Source organism: Alexandromys fortis, unplaced genomic scaffold (genome assembly GCF_014885135.2).
Source record: "Alexandromys fortis isolate MF-2015 unplaced genomic scaffold, M_Fortis_MF-2015_v1.1 scaffold_29, whole genome shotgun sequence".
NCBI classification, from domain to species: domain Eukaryota; kingdom Metazoa; phylum Chordata; class Mammalia; order Rodentia; family Cricetidae; genus Alexandromys; species Alexandromys fortis.
In genome coordinates, this window is record NW_026067891.1 from 5,205,838 (window position 1) to 5,225,422 (window position 19,585).

Genomic DNA, 19,585 nt, shown 5'->3' on the forward strand with positions numbered 1-19,585 from the left:
TTCCTGAGACAAATAATCCCATCTTCCCTCCTTTGCTGATCTGCAAGGGGCTGGTTCCCTGGAAGAAGCAGCACATGGACTTCCGATCCGGGAGACCACTCTTCGTCTCCCCCTGCTACCTTCCCTTCAGGCACTGTTTTACTGGCAGCTAGAAGGAAATCGTTCTCTGAGCTTCAGTTTACCCTGTTTGACCCGTGAGAGTCTCTGAATTCATGTCTGACAGTGAGTCTGACCACTTTTCCAAGCCTCCAGCCCGGAACCACTGCTCATATCTTGCCACTCACACAAGATACTTCCTGGATTCTTGAACTAGCCTCTCTGCTCCTGCTTCCTGACCTCCGTCTTTCTGCCCTGCATGCCAAACCTCTCAGCAGCCAGAATTGTACCTTTCCTGTCATTCCTGAAGTCAGGATGCAGGGCAGTGGGACCAGGCCCTTCTCTCAGGACCAAGTGGGCATTGGTCCTGCTTGTATTGTCTGGCCAAGAGACATGAGAGGAACGGCTGCTTTCCCTAGGCAACAGGCACGGATGTGGAATGGTGGCTTTGGATACAGGCCTCACTGGCCCAAGGACTCACCTTCAGTGCCATGGTCTGACTGATTGACCTGCCCACCAGAGACATGTCTGCTCAGGAAATCGCTATAGAGTGCGTGGCTCTAGTCTGCTGGCCAAAGGCCACTCTAGCAGAGGGTCGCCTCATAGCCAGATCATCCCAGAGGCCTAAGACCCTAAGCAACATCAATAAAGGGACAAGAAGTGCTATGTAGCCACATGAGCAACCTTGGGTGTTCCCAAGATTCATTACTTTTTATTAGATACAGAAGTTTCCGGAGGAGAGGTAGGAAAGGGGGTCAGAGATTTAAAAGCACCAAGGCTGGGCCTGTGGCTCAGGCTGGGTCTAGTGAGTCCTCAAACAGGCTGAGGAGGTTCCGTGGCTCAAAGGTAGGACAGGGACCTCTAGGAGGCTCTGAGTCCATGTCAGTTAGGTCTAGGGCATCCCTTTGGGGAGGAAAGAAAAATAGGATGTTAGGTCCCAAAGTCCACTGTCCCCAGCCCTAGGCCCCGGGCTTGCTCACCTCCTCACCTTGGTTTGTACCTGCCTCGAGGGGTAGAGGTTCTCCTCGTGATCCGGGACAGGATGGTCTCTGGGGAGAGTGAGGGACTACAAGAAAGGACAGGTCAGCAGGGTGTTAGGGTTGAGGAAGGTAGGACCAAGCCAGTTCTGATCCTACTTGGTTCTAGGCCCCTGCTTGGTGAAGCTAGAAGGCCGTCACTGAAACAATAAACACACACTGACAGCTGTCAAGTCTTTCTATCTGACCATGTTCAGGGGTCATTTCTGTTCCTTTTCAGGTTCAACTGAGCTGGATGTCAAGTTTTGGTAAATGAAGCTTTTCTACCATTTTGCTATGTTACAAAGAACCTTCCAAGTGAGGGAAACGGCACTATAAAGAGGGATCCTGAGAGTGCATGCTGCTTCTTTGTAGCAGTTTCTAATTATACCCTTTGCCTTGGCTAGCAGACACCTGGGACAAAGGGATCCTCTCAGGACAGGACTTACCAGGTTCTGGGAAGTATCCACCCAGGGGAGGACAGCACTTTGTTCCTGAACAGGGGAACCTCTACAGAGGTCAGGACTGCAGTCCTGTGCTAATAACTGGTATAAAGCTGTGCTGAATGTCACAGTTGCCCACATAAGCCATGAACACATCCACACAGCCAGTCTTTGTCCTTTGGGTGTGACAGAGGCCCATCCATCCTCCTTTCCAGGGGGCCTGGGACGCCTTCCACGTAGCATTGACCAGTGATGGACATCCACACACCCTCCACCCCCATGCCCTAGACTCTCACCCACCCTGTGCTGCCATCATCCCAGCTGGAGATGCTGCTGTCCAGGAGTGGGCTGCAAGGTGGAGAGCCAGGCGGTGTGGCCGGTGGGCCTGGAGGCTGCAGCCAGCTGGCGGGATGAGCCAGACCATGCCAAAACCAGCAGAGCAGAGTGATCAGTGCCTAAGGGGAAAGGGAGCCTCAGAAATCAAGCCCTGTGACAAAAATCACAGTACTTGGAGGCTGAGGTAGGAAGATAATGAGTTCAAGGACATCCTGGTCTATACAGTAAGTTAAAAGGGAGACTAGGTAGATCCCCTGAGCAAGGAACAGTTGTAGTATACCAGTAAGCACCATAGAGGCTTACCTGTAACAGGGCCCAACCTCGACTTAGGGCTTCTACAGCCATATACCACAGAACATTCCAGGGACGTGGCTGCCTCAGCATGGGCAGGGCCAGCAGGGCCTCAGCTGTGGCTCGCAGCTGGGGGTTAGGCTCCAACATCATGGTGAGGACAGAACGAAGCTCAGAAGACAGACCTGTTCATGAGGCAGAGCCATGCATGTCAGGTAGCCCAATGGTGTCCCTACTACTAGCCACCCCTTGCCAGAGAAGCTGATAGTAGTTGGCGCATTTCCTGAGCCCCCACTCACCAGCAGTGAACTCAGGGGGCAAGTATCCCTGGCGCAGCTGCTGCCAGCCCTCCCCACTATGGGGTAGTTCCATGTTGCAGGCCACTTCCAAGATGGTGAGACCCAGGCTAGTCAGGTCAGGGCATGAAGAAAAAGAGAGGCAAAGTCAGCTTTGTGACAGAGATCCCAGTCCTATGCAGCATCTTGGTAAGAAAAGGCTGCTCTTTTTTCCCATAAACCATGAACTTAGTGTAAAAGAGGTGAGGAGCTTTGAGGAGGCCTCTAGAGGGCCAGTGAACAGCAGTCAAGATGGAGACCTTGCTGTGAAGCAGAGACCACACACTTAAGCAGTTAGCATGTTGCAGTGGAGGTCCATCAGAACCCCACTGGCATGTAAATTAGTTTCTATGAATATTAGGGTTACACCATCATTCTGTAGAAATAACCAGACCACAACTGAGGCAGAGTAGTAGTAGTAGCCAGTGTTGACTCAGAACCCTGGGCCTGGGTGTAGTCTCAGATGCGGCCCTCAATCTCGCTGCACCCTACTCTTCCAATGCTGGGGCACACCCGCAGAGCTGCTAGCCAAGCAGATGGCCAGCCTACAGTGTAAAGGCCTCTAGAGGGTTTGTTGCTTACTCTGGTGACCCTCAGCTAATGGGCAGGGGCAACACCTCCTAGGCCTGAATGCCTTCCTACCCTAGTAGCAGGAAAGAGCTCCTCTGTTGGGCAGTCCCCCTTTCTGTTGATCAGTCCTCAATAAGGGCCTCATACAGTCTTTCATGACCTTGCCACATCCCAGCCTTACCTGAACACATCTGCGGCTGTCCCGTAGGAGCCCTGCAGCAGTTCTGGGGCCATGTAGCGCGGGTCTCCCTCCTGGGCCTCACCAGCGCCAGTTGAACCCAGATCCACCAGTAGTCCAAAGTCACCCAGCTTGCAGCGGCCCCGAGGCCCCAAGAAGATGTTGGCAGGCTTGACATCAAGGTGAACTAGGCCTTGACTATGGAGATGGTCCAGAGCCAGAAGAGTGTCCCGCAAGTAGCCCCAAACCTGGGCTTCTGGCAGGCTGGCTCCCCAGGCTTCACAGTGTTGCTGCAGGCTGGGCCCACAGAGCTCCGTCTGTAGGTATAAGATGCCGCCCTCCTCCCAGGCCTGTTCCAGTCTCACACAGTGTGGGTGCTGCCCCACCTTCTCATGGCCGCCTACCTCAGCCAGCTTGCGAGTTCGGTCTTTGGGGCCTCGGAATGGAGACAAGGAGCGTTTAACAGCATAAAGTCGGCCATCTTCCTTGGAGCGCACCTGGAAGGGAGGTGTTGCCCAGAGGTAGAATGGGGGAAGTCAGAGGATGCTGTTAAGACTTCACTATGCAGGGGAATACACATCAGTCTTGGACCTCTGCACTAGATATATGTTCATTGCAGTAGAGTGGACTGGAGACACAACAACAGAGGAGATGGAGCAGACTATGCCCTCTGGCCAGGGTCCAGTGCTAAGAGAAAAATTTAGTCCCAAAACAACAGGGCAGTATGCTCTGTTGTGCCCAAGCTTTCCTCTGGAGAGGATAGGTGATCCAAGGGCCTGTGCTACTTGTATTTTAAATTAAAATTGCCTTCAAATAGTGTTTGTGTAAAGGAAAGCTACTGTTTTAGAAGACAAATAATTGGAAAATTAATACCATATTAAAGAAAACAAAATTATAATGGGAAAGGGTACAGTATTTGAGCCTGTTAGCCTAGGAAAAAAGGTTGGCATTGGTTCAGTCAGTTCCAGGTCAGACAGAACCAGTCATGATCTCAGCACACCATCTCCAAGCAGAGAGGTGGCGACAGGGAACTGCTGCAGGTTGTGCCAGGATCTGGACAAGGGCCAGTGCATGTTAGGCCTGGGAGTGGGGAATGGGAGGTGGCTGTAAGCCCTAGAGAGGCAAGCTATCAAAGAATAAAGGGCAGCAGGCTATCTAGGACACTATCCCACCAATGCAGAGGCTTCCCAGAAAAGCCTGGGAAACTACCCTTCATTCACCTTGAAGACCTCTCCATAGGAGCCACGACCTAGGCGGCTAAGCCTCTGGAAGTTCTGCTGAAAGAAGGACTCTGGCCGGCGTGGGTCATACCCAGGACTCTGAAGGGTCTCTGAGGTCTCACTCAGGAATGACACCCTCCGGGGCTGGGGCTGGTGCCAGCCTGGGGTCCGTGGAGGGAAGAGACGGCTGATAGGGATGCTGCCCTTGGCAGGGGGCCGAGGTGGAAGGCTCCGGCTGAGGCCCCCAGGTCTTTTGAGGGAGAAACCAGGTTCTGCATGTCGGAAGTAGGCTGGAACTGGGATGGGGGTACCACTTAGGGGCGGTGGGGTGCCTTCAGTGGGCATGGACATGGTCAATACTAGAGGATCAAAGCACAGAGCAATGTGTCCACACTCAAACAGTGCTTGATTCTGTGGCCCACAAGAGAGCCACTTCTTTGCCACACACACGTTCTACTTTCCACATGAAGGTCGTGTGGACCACAAGTACCTGCAGAGAAGAAGAAAAGCCATCATACACTTGCACACTGTGCCATCTCTAGCTTGGTGGTGACATAAATACGAAGTCAGAACCATGAGCCTGTATCTCCAAGGGCCTCATACCCAGCAGGGGACAGTATAAGCCAGCAGCTCAGGAGATGCCCATTCAGCCTTCTTTCTGCAGCCTCTCCCAAGGCCCTGAGACAGAAAAATCATGCCATCTCTCATCACCAACTCCACAGTAAAAACAACTTCTGAGTTCCAAAACTTGACCCTCTTCTAGAATACACATATAAAATGAGGAGACCTGTGGCCTTTCCCCCCAGAAACAGGTACAATAGATGAAAACTATACAACCATCTTAATCTTTGGATATGTTACTAAAGATAGAAAATGAAAGAGTTGAAGAAAATCTAGCAAATCTTGGTGAGAACATGGAGAAAGAGTAGAACCTGCAAGTCTCCAGCGCTGTGGGCACATGCCCAGTGAAGCTCTTGCTGCCGCAGCTCCCTGTCAAAGTTAGTGTCTGCCTAGAAGAGCAGGTGTCAGCCTTCCTCATCTCCCATCTACTCCACAGTGCACAGGCTGGATATCTGTTGGGTGACAGACTAACCAGGGGCTTTCTTCTCTCCAGTCCTACTGACAGATGACAGGGAGGTTCTACTTTCAAGCCTAGCAGGCTGAGAAGCCCATGGTCCAAGCTCCAGCACATTCATAGGAAGAGGCAAGCAGAAAATGCCAGAGACCTCCGTCCTGTCCCAGCACCCTGCTTTTTAGGCAGCAGGGCCAGCCAGGAGGAAGTGCGCCATTGTCCACAGCACAGCTTAGAGAAATTACCCAGGGTTGAGGTAGGCTGTAAAATAGAGTCCTAAGGCTGTCCCTAGGAAAACTTGATTTTGAAACAGGGTGAAGTTCATACCTGGCAATGCTGTCAAAAAAGTAAGGAGTAGGGAGTGTATGGAGCTAGACACAGTGAGTGTCACCTAGAATCCCTGCACTTGGGAGGCAGAGGCAAGAGAATAAGGAGTTCAAGGCTATCCTTGGCTACATATGAATTCAAGGCCAACATGAGTAACATAAGACCCTTGCTCCTGCTCCAAAAAAAAAAGGGGGGGACCTAAAAGATGACTCAGCAGGTAAAAGTGCTTGCCTTACAAGTCTGACAACCTCAGTTCAAGCCCCAGAACCTACATAAAGGTGAAAGAAGAAATTCCATAAAGTTGTCCTCTGACCACCACATATGTGCCATGGCACACTCCCCTCAACCATGATTTTTTAGTGAATGAAAACTTTATGTCTTAGTTGCTGGGTTGGACATGGTGGTATATCCCTGTAATTCTAGCCAAGGAGGACTGAGGCAAGAGGTTCACAAATGTGAGGTCAGCCTGGGCCACATATTCAGATCTTGTCTCAAAATGAAGGAAGAAGGAGATAGAGTTAAGAGGACTGACTGCTCTTCCAGAGCACCTGAGTTTGATTCCCAGCACCTGCATGGCTGCCTGTAACTCCACTTCCTGGGAGTTCTACTTCTTTTGGCATTGTCCACATGTAGAACAGATATAGATTTAGACAAAACAATACATATAAAATAAATAAACCCATACGCATAAAGTAAATCTCAAAAAATTATTTAAAAAAAAAAATAGGAAGCCAGGCGGTGGTGGCGCACGCCTTTAATCCCAGCACTCGGGAGGCAGAGGCAGGTGGATCTCTGGGAGTTCAAGGCCAGCCTGGTCTACAAGAGCTAGTTCCGGGACAGGCACCAAAGCTACAGAGAAACCCTGTCTCGAAAAACCAAAAACAAAAAAAAAACTAGGAAGAAATACTGGGCATGATGATGGTGCACGCCTTTAAACCCAGAACTCAGGAGGCAGAAGATCTCTGTGAGTTCGAGACAACCTAGTCTACACAGAGAGATAGATCCAGGACAGTCAGGGACATATATCCTGTCTCAAAAAAAAGGAAGAAAAAAAAGGGGGAGAGAAAAGGAATAAGAAATGTAACACTTCACGATGGTAGAGCACCTCCCTGGCATGTGATAGGCCCTGCTTTGATCCCTTCTACCAAAACAATACATATTCTGGGAACATAAATGTCCTTGGTTGTCATAAACAGCACTAGAGAAACCAGAATGTTAAACACACGGGGCTGTCCTACCAAAGAAAAGAGACGTAGAACTTCAGCTCAGAACGTTGGTACAGGAGGTAGCTAATAGCCTAGGTGACCCCTGTGCTATCTATACAGCCAGACCATACCTGGATACCCCAAGCTCCCACAACCAGAACCAGAGGTGGCTAATAGCCCGGATGATGACCTCTATGTGTCTGTATGATGAGATGGAGACCAGATCTGATAACACAAGTAGCCTATCTCTAGAACTGAGAAGAGTTTTGATCTAATTATGCTTCATTGTACACAGGGGATTGTTACAGCAGGAAACCTTTTCTCAAACTGTACTGTACTTAACTACGCCTACAATAAACTGCCCAGTGTCAGACTCTAGAAGTTTGAACCAATACCGGCTACTGAGTCACGTCGAACTGGATTTCCTTCTTGCTCCTCACAGACCAACCCTTTGTATGTCCTGGTGGTTGCAGAGGCCTGCTAACACAGCATAGACAAATAACTAAAGGCCTAAATAAAAGGGAAACATATTCATGGTAACAGTCTTAAAGCTGTGGACTGGGGTACAGTTCATGGTACAGCGTTTGCCTAAAGCACTATACCTCCAGAGGCCTTCACCTCAGCCTCGGTCTGCAGATTAGGAGCAATCCCTGTTAGAAACCCAGCTAGCTTCCCTGTAGAAAACTACGAGCAAGTCGGCAGTTGGCACACACCTTTAATCCCAGCCCTCTGGGAGGCAGAGGCAGAGGCAGGAAGATCTCAAGTCTGGAAGACAGACTGATTCTATAATTCATGTGGATGTTCAGACCTCCTCCCCAAAGTCAAACTATCATAAAAGACTAAATTTGAGGCAGGTGATGGTAGTGCACGCCTTTAATTCCAGCACTTGGGAGGCATAGACAGGCAGATCTCTGTGAGTTCAAGGCCAGAGGCAAGCCAGGTCTACAGAGTGAGTTCCAGGACAGGCTCCAAAGCAACACAGAGAAACCCTGTCTCGAAAAGCTAAAAGAACAACAACAATAACAACAACAACAAAAAAGACTAAATTTGGAAGACTTACATTTCCAGGTTTTCAAAATTTCTTCATATCCATAGTAATTAAAAGTTTGTTCACAAAAAGATGAAGGGGATAGAACTAAGGTTTCTGAATTTATGGTTTAATCATTTTTTCTTTGAAGTTGGTGGTGCACACCTTTAACCCCAGCACTCATGAGGCTGAGCCAGGAGAATCTCTGTGAGTTTGAAGCCAGCCTGGTCTACATAGCAAATTCCAGGACAGACAGGACTACATAGAATGATCCTGTCTTGATTTTTTTTTTTTTTACTTTGTCTTGTTTTGTGTTTTGTTTTTTTATTTTCCCCAAGACAGGAAATCATGATTTAGTTCAAGCTAGCTTTAAGCAGCCTCCTACCTCAGTCTCCAGAGAGCTGGATTAATTTATTTTCAAAAAGAGCACCAAGCCAGGAGGTGGTGGTGGTGCACGTCTTTAATCCCAGCACCCAGGAGGCACAGGCAGGCAGATCTCTGTGGGTTTGAGACCAGCCTGGTCTACAGAGTGAGTTCCAGGACAGCTAGGGTTACACAGAAAAACCCTGTCTCAAAAAAACAAAAAAGAAAAAAAGAGCGCCAAACAATTCAAAAGGAAAGAAGTCTTTTCAACAAACAATAGACAACTGGGTACATGAAAAAGTAATTTTGGAAAAAAATTTTGACTTCATCTAATCTTCTTAATTAGTGTGTGTATTTATAATTTCATTTTGTTTTGAGAAGTCTATTTAGTCCAGACTGACCTTGAACTTGTAGCAATCCTCCTGCCTCAGCCTTCCAAATGCTGAAATTAGACTTGAGCCATCACAGCTGACATTCACTGACAGAAATATTAGTGCTTGATCTTGGAATGGACATCACAGTCTCACTAGTGGTCTTACACATATATGCTTTCTTATGATGCTTTTTAAAAAGTGATTATTCATTTATGGTACTAGGGATTAAACCAAAGGCCTAACACATGTTAGGCAAGCATTCTACCAGAGCTACTCCTCACATCTGTGCTTTCTAAATATGAGATTTATGTCTGTTTGTTATTTTAAGACAGGGTCTCTAGTTTAAGTTGTCTTCAAACTTGCTGTGCAGCCAAAGATAACCGAGTTTTCCTACCACCATCTCCAGAGTGCTAGGATCACAGACATGTACAACTACATCCAATTTAGACAGTGCTGGGTATCAAACTCAGGCATCATTTATGTTAGGTAAATGCTATACCAACAGTTATTAATATAACCTCAGGCCCTAAATCTGGGATATTTTGCATTATGAAGAGCACCTGGCATCAGGAGTTTGTGGACTCACAATTATGCACTAAAAAAAGCTGAAGGATTTAAGACTGGTGTCTGGCATAAATGCTAGCTGTTATAATAACTGGTGATTTAGACAGTAGTTGAAATGACTCACGCAGATCGGTACCATGGGGGTCAGCAACTGTGTGTCTGTTGGGGCAAAGGGGGGCATCAGGTTGCTACAATGTTGTAACTGAAACAAAAGCAAATTAAAAGCAAAAGAAAGAGTCCATTCTAGGGGAAATCACATGTATCAAAGTTTGCCACAGCCAGCTGAGGGTGGTGGCTGGATCAAATCACTTGGAGAATGGTTAGCCTAGTGAAGTTAGGGACTTAAATTAAGAGACTTGGCGGGAAGACTCTCTTGTTATGGCTCTATTTACTTCAAGAATCCCATCCCAGAGATGCCAGTGGTTATAACAGAGTACCAGCCTAGCACAGTCAGGGCCCTGTATTTGGTTTCCACCCCCGAAAAAAAGGGTCTTCTTGGAGGAACCATACTGCCAGGCTCCACGATCACGCTGGTTAAATATAGTCTTGAAGGGAGGGGACGATGCCTCAGAAGCTAAGAGTTCTTGCTGCCCTTCCAGAGGACCCAGGTTTGATTCCTAGTGGCTCACAAGCATCTGTAACTCCAGTTCCAGGGAATCTGACAGGCTTTTCTGGCTTATGTGGGCACCAGGCACGAACATGGTGCACAGACACACATGCAGGCAAAATACCCATAACACATAAAAAAATAACAAAAATACTTTTGATGAAGAAGAAGAAGACGAGGAGGAGGAGGAGGAGGAGGAGGAGGAGGAGGAGGAGGAGGAGAAGAAGAAGAAGAAGAAGAAGAAGAAGAAGAAGAAGAAGAAGAAGAAGAAGAAGAAGAAGAAGAAGAAGAAGAAGAAGAAGAAGAAATACAGTTTCAGGGAACCCCATCACCTTCCTCTGTCTTCAGCCAGGAAGAGCAGCCCCTCTCAATGTCATTTATGTTTTAACACCTCTGGCCTGGTCAAACAGCCTTTATGGGGTGAGAAGGGCTGGTAGCGGAGTCCTGCCTGAGTCCGGAGTGGCCCTGAGCCCCTGGTCAGCCAGGGCGACCTCCACGTGTCCTCACCCTCTCTGGGCTGGACACACCAGTGACCACCGTCTAGCGCTAGAATGTGAGCTCCTTCCGGGCAGGGCTGCTGCAGTATTCGCTCCGTGGGCGAGGGGAGATCTTGGCCAAGGACTGCGTGGACCGGCTGTCACCCGGAAGGGGCTCTTCCCAGAGTGTAAAGAGAGGCAGTGCTGGGAAAGGGGCTCCCAGTGGGGAGGGTCGGGCAGTCACCCAGCGCCTTCTGCGGGAGTAGGCGGGGCGTGGGCGACAGCGCTGACCCGGAGTCGCCCGAGGGCCCGGCGGCCCGTGACGGGCAGGGAAGGGTGGGGCTGCTGCAGAGGGGCGACCGGCCACTGGGGGAGGAGGCCGGGGGCCGTCTCGGGGCGCAGCGCGGCGTGAGCGCGGGGCAGAGCGCCGGGCGGGAGAGCGGCACGGCCCGGAGCCCTCACCCGGGTGTGGGCTCACCTGGGGAGGCTGGGCGGGGCGGGGCGCGGCGCAGCAGCGAGGTCCCAGGTTCCGGGTCGGCGGGAGGCAGCTGAGGTCCTCACAGAGGCCAGGCAGACCGGGGTCGGGCAGCGGTGCCTCTGGACACCGGGACGAAGCACTCTCTCAAAAGGGGAACGGCCCGTGAACGCGCGCGGAGCCAGCTCGCGCCAAAAATTCCAAACCGGCCTCGAGGCCCCGCCCAGACCCGCCTGTGGCCCCGCCTCCGCCCGGCGCAGCCCGGTAGACCCCGGCATTGGCTCCGCCTAGGGTCCTGCGTGCGCATTGAGGCCTCCCCGCCCCCGGAGCTTGGCCGAGCGCTCTCACCGCGCAGGCGCAGCTCTTCCGAGTCTTTGCTAAAGGGAAACTAAATTTTTAGTCCTGGACGCCAGGTGGGAGCGATCCTTTCCTCCCTCAGGATTCCCAGGACTTTTGTCGGCGTCCAGACTTTGGTTCCCACGCTTCTCTGATCTGCCTTAATTCTCGCGAACATAAAAGGAGCAGGCAGGGCCTTCAGAAAGTCAATTGCCCCGCTACACATAATTTTGTATACATTTGAAAGCCGATCCTCATCACACCGGGATAGCGGTGGGGAGCGCCTCTTCTAAGAAGCCGGAGCCTCCTTGTGCCCAAGGTTTCCACCGGAGAGAAGATATGTTCCAAGGGCCTGTGCTGCTTGTATTTTAAATAAAATTGCCTTCAAATAGTGTTTGTGTAAAGGAAAGCTACTATTTCAGAAGACATATAATTGGAAACGTGATACAATATTAAAGAAATCTAAACTATGATGGGAAAGGATGCAACTTTGGAGCCTAGGAGAAAAGGTAGGTATTGGGGTCAGCTCCAGGCCAGACAGAACCAGTCCTGGGTCCCAGCACAGCCGTCTCCAAGCTTCGGATTGCCACGTCTCTTGTAAAAGTGGAGCCAATGAACCTAGGACGATTCCTTTAAAAAGGTACCAGAGCCTGCGCAGAAGGTGAGGTGGAGCTTGCGTCTCTGCAAAGGGGACCTATATTCGTTTACTCGAGAAGTGAGGGAATCTAGACCCAGCCCAAATACAGCTGGGGCTATAAAGACCAAGAGCAGGGTGCAGCCTGCCTCCAAGCCCTTTTCCTCTCCATTAGCGTCTCTGAGGGCCAGGGCATCCATGACTTAGACTAGTCCTTGTTGAGGACCCCAGACAGGTCCCTCTCCAACTGTTTAGGGCTACTTTCTGCCAGGCCTTTTTTCAGGACAGACCCCATTCCCTTCCAACTGTCAGTTTCTCGACATTTAATTCATCATGATTGGAGCAGACAGAGAGCAACAACAACCCAGTGCAATGGTAATTGCCTATACCTCAAGCACAGAGGCGGCTGAGGCAAAAAGATCATGTAAACCCAGAAACTGGAAGCTAGTTGGGCACTATAATAAGACCCCTGTTACAAAATCAATCAACCAACCAAACAAACAAATAAAATTTAGGCATAGTGATGTAGAAGTGTAATCCCAGCCCTGGGCATCTAGGGAGAATGAGGCAGGAGGATCTCTGAGTTTGAGGCCACTCTGGTCTATATCACAAGTTCCAGGTGAGCCAGGGCTACATAATGATGAGACCCTGTTCCAAAGGAGGGGCGGGTGCTATGGGCGGTGGTGGTGGCACATACCTTTAATCCCAGCACTCCGGAGGCATAGATAGGTGGATCTCTGTGAGTTCGAGGCCAGCCTGATCTACAAAGGGAGTTCCAAGACAGGCTCCAAAGCTACAGAGAAACAAAAGGGGGGGGTGCAGTTTCAGCAACTTGAACCCTGTCTTAGAAAGGAAGTGGGGAAGGAAGTGAAATGGCTAAGCTGACTGCTCAGTGTAGACTGCCTAGCATGTATGGAACCCTAGGTTCAACCCCAGCATCACAGACACACACGAACTTTCCCCGGCAGCAGCACACTTCAGTGAACACCTCACGCTGCAGAGAGAGCTGCACACACAACACATGCAATAAATATGAAATAGCAGACGGTAAGAATGCAGATGTCGTGTTGGGAATAAAGCTGCAGGGCTGCTCAGTCTCCACATGTGTGAAATGAGCAGCTCCTCCCTCCTTGAAGAAATGAGCACAAGGAGGTCAGCGGGCAGCCCTTTCTGTCCAGGTTCATGGTCTCATTGCTTAATATATATATATAAACAGAAACCGCAGGCCAGCAAGTGAAAGCTTGGTTTGGAAAGTGAAAGTATACATGAAATAGCAGCAGAGGACCTTCCTGGGAATGGTTGGTTTGACACTTCTTATGGGTTAGAGGTTAGAGCCTCTAATGCAGCGGTTCTCAACCTGTGGGTCACGACCCTGATGGGGTGCCTAAGGACCCTTTCACAGAGGCTACCCTAGGACCATCAGAAAACACAGACATTTTCATTACAATTCATAATAGTAGCAAAATTATAGTCATGAAGTAGCAGCGAAAATAATTTTATGGTTGGGGTCACCACAACATGAGGAACTGTATTAAAGGGTCACAGCATTAGAAAGATTGAGAACCATTGCTCTAGTGGAAGAATCTTCTCTCACCGTGATAGGAAATCAAACACAGATTACACAAGTCAAGACCCTGAATAGCTGCTGTTTAAGTCAGGAGTCAGGGGCCCCCTATCCACACTTTGGTGGCATAGACAGAGGCATGTTTTCAAAGGGATCAAAACCAGGACTCTTAGCTGGATGCGGTGGTGCATGACTTTAATCCCAGCACTCAGAGGCAGAGACAAGCCAATCTCTCAGAGTTCGGGGTCAGCCTGGCTTACATGGCAAGTTTCAGGCGAGCCAAGAATGAATTAAATATGGAGACCTTGTCTCAACAACAACAACATCAAACAAATGGAACAAAATACCAGGACTCTTGCTTGCACTGGAAGCCTCCAAACCTCGGTCAGGTGCTGGATTCCACAAGCTCCCCCCACACACACACACCCAGGAGAGATCCTCCTCCCACATCACAGTGTGACCCTTAACTACAGCAGTACCCCAGAGCTGTACACACCTCCCTGAGGAAGACTCCCTCACCCAGATGGATCCCAAAGGGAACGAAGTGATAAGAACGGGGAGAGAACATGATAGATTCGAGTGGAATCATGGGCACTTGTGAGAACTGGCTGCGCTGTTTCAGCTGCATAGTGTTTGTTAAACTGTGTATTTCTGTCTTGTTTGTGCTTCTCTGTGTATATCGTATTTCACAGTGGAAGAAATTCCGATAATTGACAGGCGGGTGGGAGAAGAGGTCAACAGGGGTCAGCTTTGCTCATTTGTGAGTGCCTGGGTAATGTCTGGGAAGGTGTCCCAGGGAAATCGGAAGCTCAGATGTGACCTCAAGAGCTGCCAACACGCGCTGGAAGGGGCAGCTGAGGAGCGGCAGCCCCACAGCTGCTGGGACAGGAGGTGTCTGCCCACAGGCGCCTGGCTGTGTCTCCAGCTGTCCTCCCAATTCCCACCCTCACAGGTGCTGCTGGCGGTCAGACAACTGTCAGGGAATCCTTTGATACACACTGCCATTTTAGGTAACATGTGTCCTGGGCACGAGTCCTGCACTTCCAACATCCCAGCAATCTATCTCCTTGTCCTTACTCCCTGTCATAACCCTCTAGTTATTCTTCTGTCCCCTTCAGGCCAAGGCGCTCAGCCGCCCAGACTAGGGCTCTGGCAGAGCTCTTTGAACTCTCAACTCTGTATTCTTAGACTACCTGGATGGAGCTGGGTGTAGAAGAGAGGGGTCTGTAGGTCTTGAGCAGGCATCAAGTTGGCCCAAGGACCCAGGCTGGCTGGTATTTTCCACAGGCTGTGCCAGCTTTCAGGCAGCCTGGCACTGGCCGAGCAGGCTGTCAGAGTGTACCTCCCATGTAGCCCCTTGGAATCTCTCCTCTTACCTCCCTGGCTCTACAAAGGACTCCTACAAAGGAGTCCTGTGTGTCTGTATGTCTGGCTCTGCTCAGGGGGCCCCTCAGCTGACCCAGCTCTGAAGCTTACTTATATAACTGGGCCTGGGCCTGCTCAGAGGCATCGGGAGAGGACTCAGAGTTGCGGGGACTGCAGAGGCAGGGGCAGCAAGGAAGGACTCAGAGTCGCGGGGATTGCAGGGACAGCAAGGGAGAGAACTCAGAACTCTGGGGACTACTTGGGATCAAACTCTAGTCCGACTTAGGAGTTGTACCATTTGGGCCATGTGCCTTTTTCCACTCTGCCTCTGTTTCCCTACTTACAAAACAAGAAGTCCCAACAGCCCTGGCCCAAGTGGCTCTTACTGTCATCATTTTGAAAGTACCCAGACTCAGAAAGGCCAGATGAGTGCCCAAGGTCTGGCCAACTCACCACCCTACCACTCAATTGGCCTCTGTGAAGATGAGGGAAGCAGTGCCCAATGGCCTTGGGGCAAAGCAGGCAGCTCTCTCTATCCAGTTGTCTGGACTCTTAGGGAGTGATTGGGGCCAGACCACTTGGGCCCCAGTGACTAGTGAAAGATCCAATCATTCAAGCAGGGTGGAAGTGGGCATGCTCGGTGCTGCTGTTCTGAGGTGCTGGGCTGGGGGCCCTGCAATCGGCAGAGGAGCTTCGCACAAAAGGTGGGTCTTTGGGGGAAAGCCAAGAGATGCCACAGGACTGGTCATATGCATGCCTATAGGGAGGAACCCAGGGTGGGAAGAGATATCAATGGGGTGTGGCCCTGAATGTAGGAGAGTCAAGAGAGGAGTGAGTTTTAGAGCTAGCTTGGTGCAGAGGCTGGCCCATGAGTGAAGGGTGTTGGGTACTAATCTACTGGCTGTTAAACTGGGATTGAAAGTGCGGTGTGTTGTGGGATTCCCTTCTGGATGCTGTGAATATCACTGGTGAATAAAGAAGCTGCCTTGGCCTGTTGATAGGGCAGAACTTAGGTAGGTGGGGAAAACTAAACTGAATACTGGGAGAGAGAAGGATGGAGTCAGGAGAAGCCATGGAGCTGCCACCAGAGACAGATGTGCTGAAGCTTTGCTGGTAGGCCAAGACCTCGTAGTGATACACAGATTAATAGAAATGGGTTAAATTAAGATGTAAGAGTTATCCAATAAGGGCTGGAGAGATGGCTCAGTGGTTAAGAGCACTGCCTGCTCTTCTAAAGGTCCTGAGTTCAATTCCCAGCAACCACATGGTGGCTCACAACCATCTACAATGAGATCTGGTTCCCTCTCTGGCCTGCAGGCATGCATGCAAGCAGTATACTGTATAAACAATAAATAAAAAATAAATCTAAAAAAAAAGAGTTATCCAATAAGAAGCTAGAGCTGAGAGATGACACAATGATCTTGTGCCATCCTACCACACCACATGTTGGCACCCACATACAGAGAAAGAAGACAGTTTGCTGCTTCTGCTATTCTAGAATTTCTCCTGTCTGGACAGCCAGGATGCCTGCTGTGAAAGGACATTATGAGTGACTAATCAAATGCCTGCCTGTGAATTTTACAGTTTTTCTTTCTTTTTGATTATTATTTTAAAAATCCTTTTCCTAGCACCCTGGATTCAGAGGTGTGCTGATCTCTGAGTTCAATGCCAACCTGGTCTTCATAATGAGTTTCAGGACAGGATATAAAGAAACCCTGTCTCCAAAAACGTAAATTAATAAATAAAACAAAGAAGTCTGTTTACAAAAGAATAAAATAAAAATAAAACCCTTCTCTAGTTGGTGGACGTGGTGATACACACTTCAAATCTCAGTGCTTGGGAGTCAGAGTCGGGCGGGTCTCGGTGAGTTAACAGCTGGTGTGCTTGACAGCAAGTTCCATGGCACACAAATACTGTCTTTAAGACAAATAAAAGAACTAGTGACAAACTTTAAGTGATTACTAGTTAAAACACCGTTAAAGACAGTTTAAGGAGAGGCTGGCGAGATGGCTCAGAGGTTAAGAGCACTGACTGCTCTTCCAGAGGTCCTGAGTTCAATTCCCAGCAACCACATGGTGGCTCACAGCCATCTATAATGAGATCTGGTGCCCTCTTCTGGCCTGCAGGCATACATGGATGGAATGCTGTATACATAATAAATAAATAAATCTAAAAAAAGTCTTTAAAAAAAAAAGACGGTTTAAGGAAAACATCAGTTCGTCCGATGTTCTAATATCAAATAGTCTGTATTGACTGATTTCAAGTCTCTTAATTTGAAGTGTGTGATGATGTAATATTGCAACCCAGTACAGATGGGTTTCAAAGGCTGTTTATAAAACTCAGGACAATTTAACTGTTAATACATCACAGGAAAGGAGACGGGATGTGTTTTGCCTACCATGTGGTGCTCACTCCTGGCCATCACACACATGTGCTTCCTCAGTCTTTGCTCTAAACTCTGTGAAACTCACTTTTCCTGCTCTTGTGGCGCTAAACAGTTTCGGGCTCACATCCTGTGTTCCAGAACCAGGCAAGACAGAACGATGTCTTTCCATCTTCCCTTTAGTCCAGGAAATGCACAGCTAGCGGGAAAGAGTGGCGGCAAGGATTCAGGGTTAAGAAGTGCGTACGTTCTGAAGTGAAGGACGAGTAGGAATCAGAAGCCAGGGTTCTGGTCCCAAACCTTCAGGACCATGGGTGGTCCCCATGGGACCTTTAAAGACCCTTATCTGAGTAGTCTCCTTGTCTTATCCTGCAGGAAGAGGGTGAGTGATTCAGAACGGACCTAATGCTGACTGTCAGGGACGAGTTTGTAATGGTGAAAATTTTTCTACTCTCTACCTTGCTTACTAAGAAGATTTTTTTCCCCCTGGTTTCCTTATTCTGGGACTGGGTGGGCAGGAGCGAGGCATTAGAGACTGTCAGGTCCATTTAAAGACCACAGTGTTCCTCTTACTTTGATCCAAACTCCAGCTGTGTAAGGCTCAAGTATTGCTCTTCACCTGACTCCACCCAGCTAATTTCCCTCCTACCATTCCAAAAGCAGAACTTGCCCGCTCGGTACACTGCCTCAGACTTGACAAGAACAATTTATTTTCTTAGATTGAGGATATATTAAATACGAATCTATTTAAATGTTTTTTTTTTACATTTTATTTAGTTATTATGTATACAATATTCTGCCTGCAGGCCAGAAGAGGGCACCAGACCCCATTACAGATGGTTGTGAGCCACCATGTGGTTGGTGGGAATTGAACTCAGGACCTTTGGAAGAGCAGACAATGCTCTTAACCACTGAGCCATCTCTCCAGCCCTAAATGGTTCATTTTAAAACATGGTTTTAGATGGAAGAGGAACACTCATAAATGAACAGAAAAAAAAATAGTTGAGTGTGGTCCTTTATGTTGAATGTGTTAACACATTTTTAATCATAACTTTTTAGGTTTTTTTTTTTAACCTTTCAGTTAACATGAAATGGTTCAGTCAGTGTTAAGCTTATTCTTTGAGCAATTTTCAGTGAGGTTTCACACCTGATACACATGCCAGTAAGCCCCCTCCAGTCTTAAACCACTTCTGCAAGTCACTCTGGGAGAGTATTCATGATGTATCTTCTCAGGGTAATTTATAAGTGTTCTGAGTTGCCTAAGATGAGCCCTGAATCATAAAGGATTTTTTTTTAAATAATCAGAATTCTTTCTCCTACTAATTTAAGGGGGAGCACAAACAACACGGAGTTGTTTGTCCTGCTTTAGTTCCTCAGCCCCTGTGCTCACGACACTGAAGCTGCCTCCGGCATTCTCTGTGGCATTTCTTAAGAGTGAGAGCTGGCGAGCGTGGGAAGGCTGCACTTCCCCTGGGTGCAGAGATGTGGGTATTTGAGAGTTAATGTGAATTAACAGCTAAAGGAAGACCTCACTGCCTTCCAGGTGAAGGCGCGCTGTCCCACACGGAGCAGGCCCGTCAGTTACCGTTCTGTTTGCTCCGCACTGCTCTCTTCCACGGTAGGAAACCTTCGTGAGCTCTTAGGTTAAAGGGTTTGTTAGAGTGAGGGCTTCACTGTGCTCACGTCATTTGTTCAGAGCTCATTGCTGACGAGCACTGCCCGTTGTTTTCTCTCTGGCGTCACAGAGCAAGAAGGAAGCTTCCCGTTGCACTACAGCAATGTGTACTAAGTGGAGAACTTGGCCGTGGGTAGTTTTGCAGCTCAACTTATAGAACAGTCCAAAGAGACTTTGTGAAACATGATGACAGGCAGGGACCTTTTCCTATGTGTTTCAATACCTACATATATATTGAACAAGGCAGTAGGTAGACATTTCCTAAAGTTGAAGCAAGAGCTTCATAGAGTCTTGGTTACTTTATTTTTTTAATGCTTTACATTTGATACAACTATTAAAGATAAATATTAAAATATCTTTCCAGTAATATATTAATTAATTTATATATAATTAATATATATTAAGTAATATATTTTAATATCTATATAAAAAGTGACAGTGGAAGACTGAGTTTCTCATATATGGTATGTTTAATGTAGGACCTCATTGTTAAGGCACAAATTATTTCAAAAGAGTTACTCTAAAACTACTCAGATTATCCCCCCCCCAAAAAAAAGGAAAGAAAAGGAAAAATGCAATAAGGGGAATGATTTAGGAGCTTTATTTTTTTTCTTTTTTTCTTTTTCTTTTTTTCTTTTCTTTTTTTTTTTTTT

General features: G+C 48.5%; 1 protein-coding gene across 3 annotated transcripts; it reads right to left on the reverse strand.

The window, feature by feature from the left end:
- Positions 1 to 852: 852 nt before the first annotated feature.
- On the reverse strand, positions 853 to 11,212 carry Pkmyt1 (protein kinase, membrane associated tyrosine/threonine 1). 3 transcript variants are annotated; one of them, XM_050136582.1, is made up of 8 exons: positions 10,979 to 11,212; positions 4,486 to 4,975; positions 3,269 to 3,762; positions 2,482 to 2,588; positions 2,195 to 2,367; positions 1,856 to 2,010; positions 1,085 to 1,162; positions 853 to 999 (listed from the first exon to the last, which is right to left on the reverse strand). In XM_050136582.1, the coding sequence occupies exons 2-8, from the start codon at positions 4,834 to 4,836 to the stop codon at positions 888 to 890; spliced, it is 1,470 nt and encodes a 489-aa protein (XP_049992539.1). In that variant the 5' UTR covers positions 4,837 to 4,975; positions 10,979 to 11,212; the 3' UTR covers positions 853 to 887. The 3 variants fall into 3 exon arrangements, with proteins under 3 accessions (XP_049992539.1, XP_049992548.1, XP_049992558.1); XM_050136591.1 differs by lacking the exon at positions 10,979 to 11,212 and adding an exon at positions 8,881 to 10,208; XM_050136601.1 differs by lacking the exon at positions 10,979 to 11,212 and adding an exon at positions 5,418 to 8,870.
- Between the last annotated feature and the right edge of the window lie 8,373 nt (positions 11,213 to 19,585).

Coding starts and splice junctions, on each gene's coding strand:
- Pkmyt1 (XM_050136582.1), bottom strand. CDS start 4,836: ATGTCCATGCCCACTGAAGGCACCCCACCGCCCCTAAGTGGTACCCCC. Junction 2,589..3,268: donor ACAGCCGCAGATGTGTTCAG/GTAAGGCTGGGA, acceptor TGACCTGACTAG/CCTGGGTCTCACCATCTTGG. Junction 2,011..2,194: donor GAGGTTGGGCCCTGTTACAG/GTAAGCCTCTAT, acceptor CTTTCCCCTTAG/GCACTGATCACTCTGCTCTG.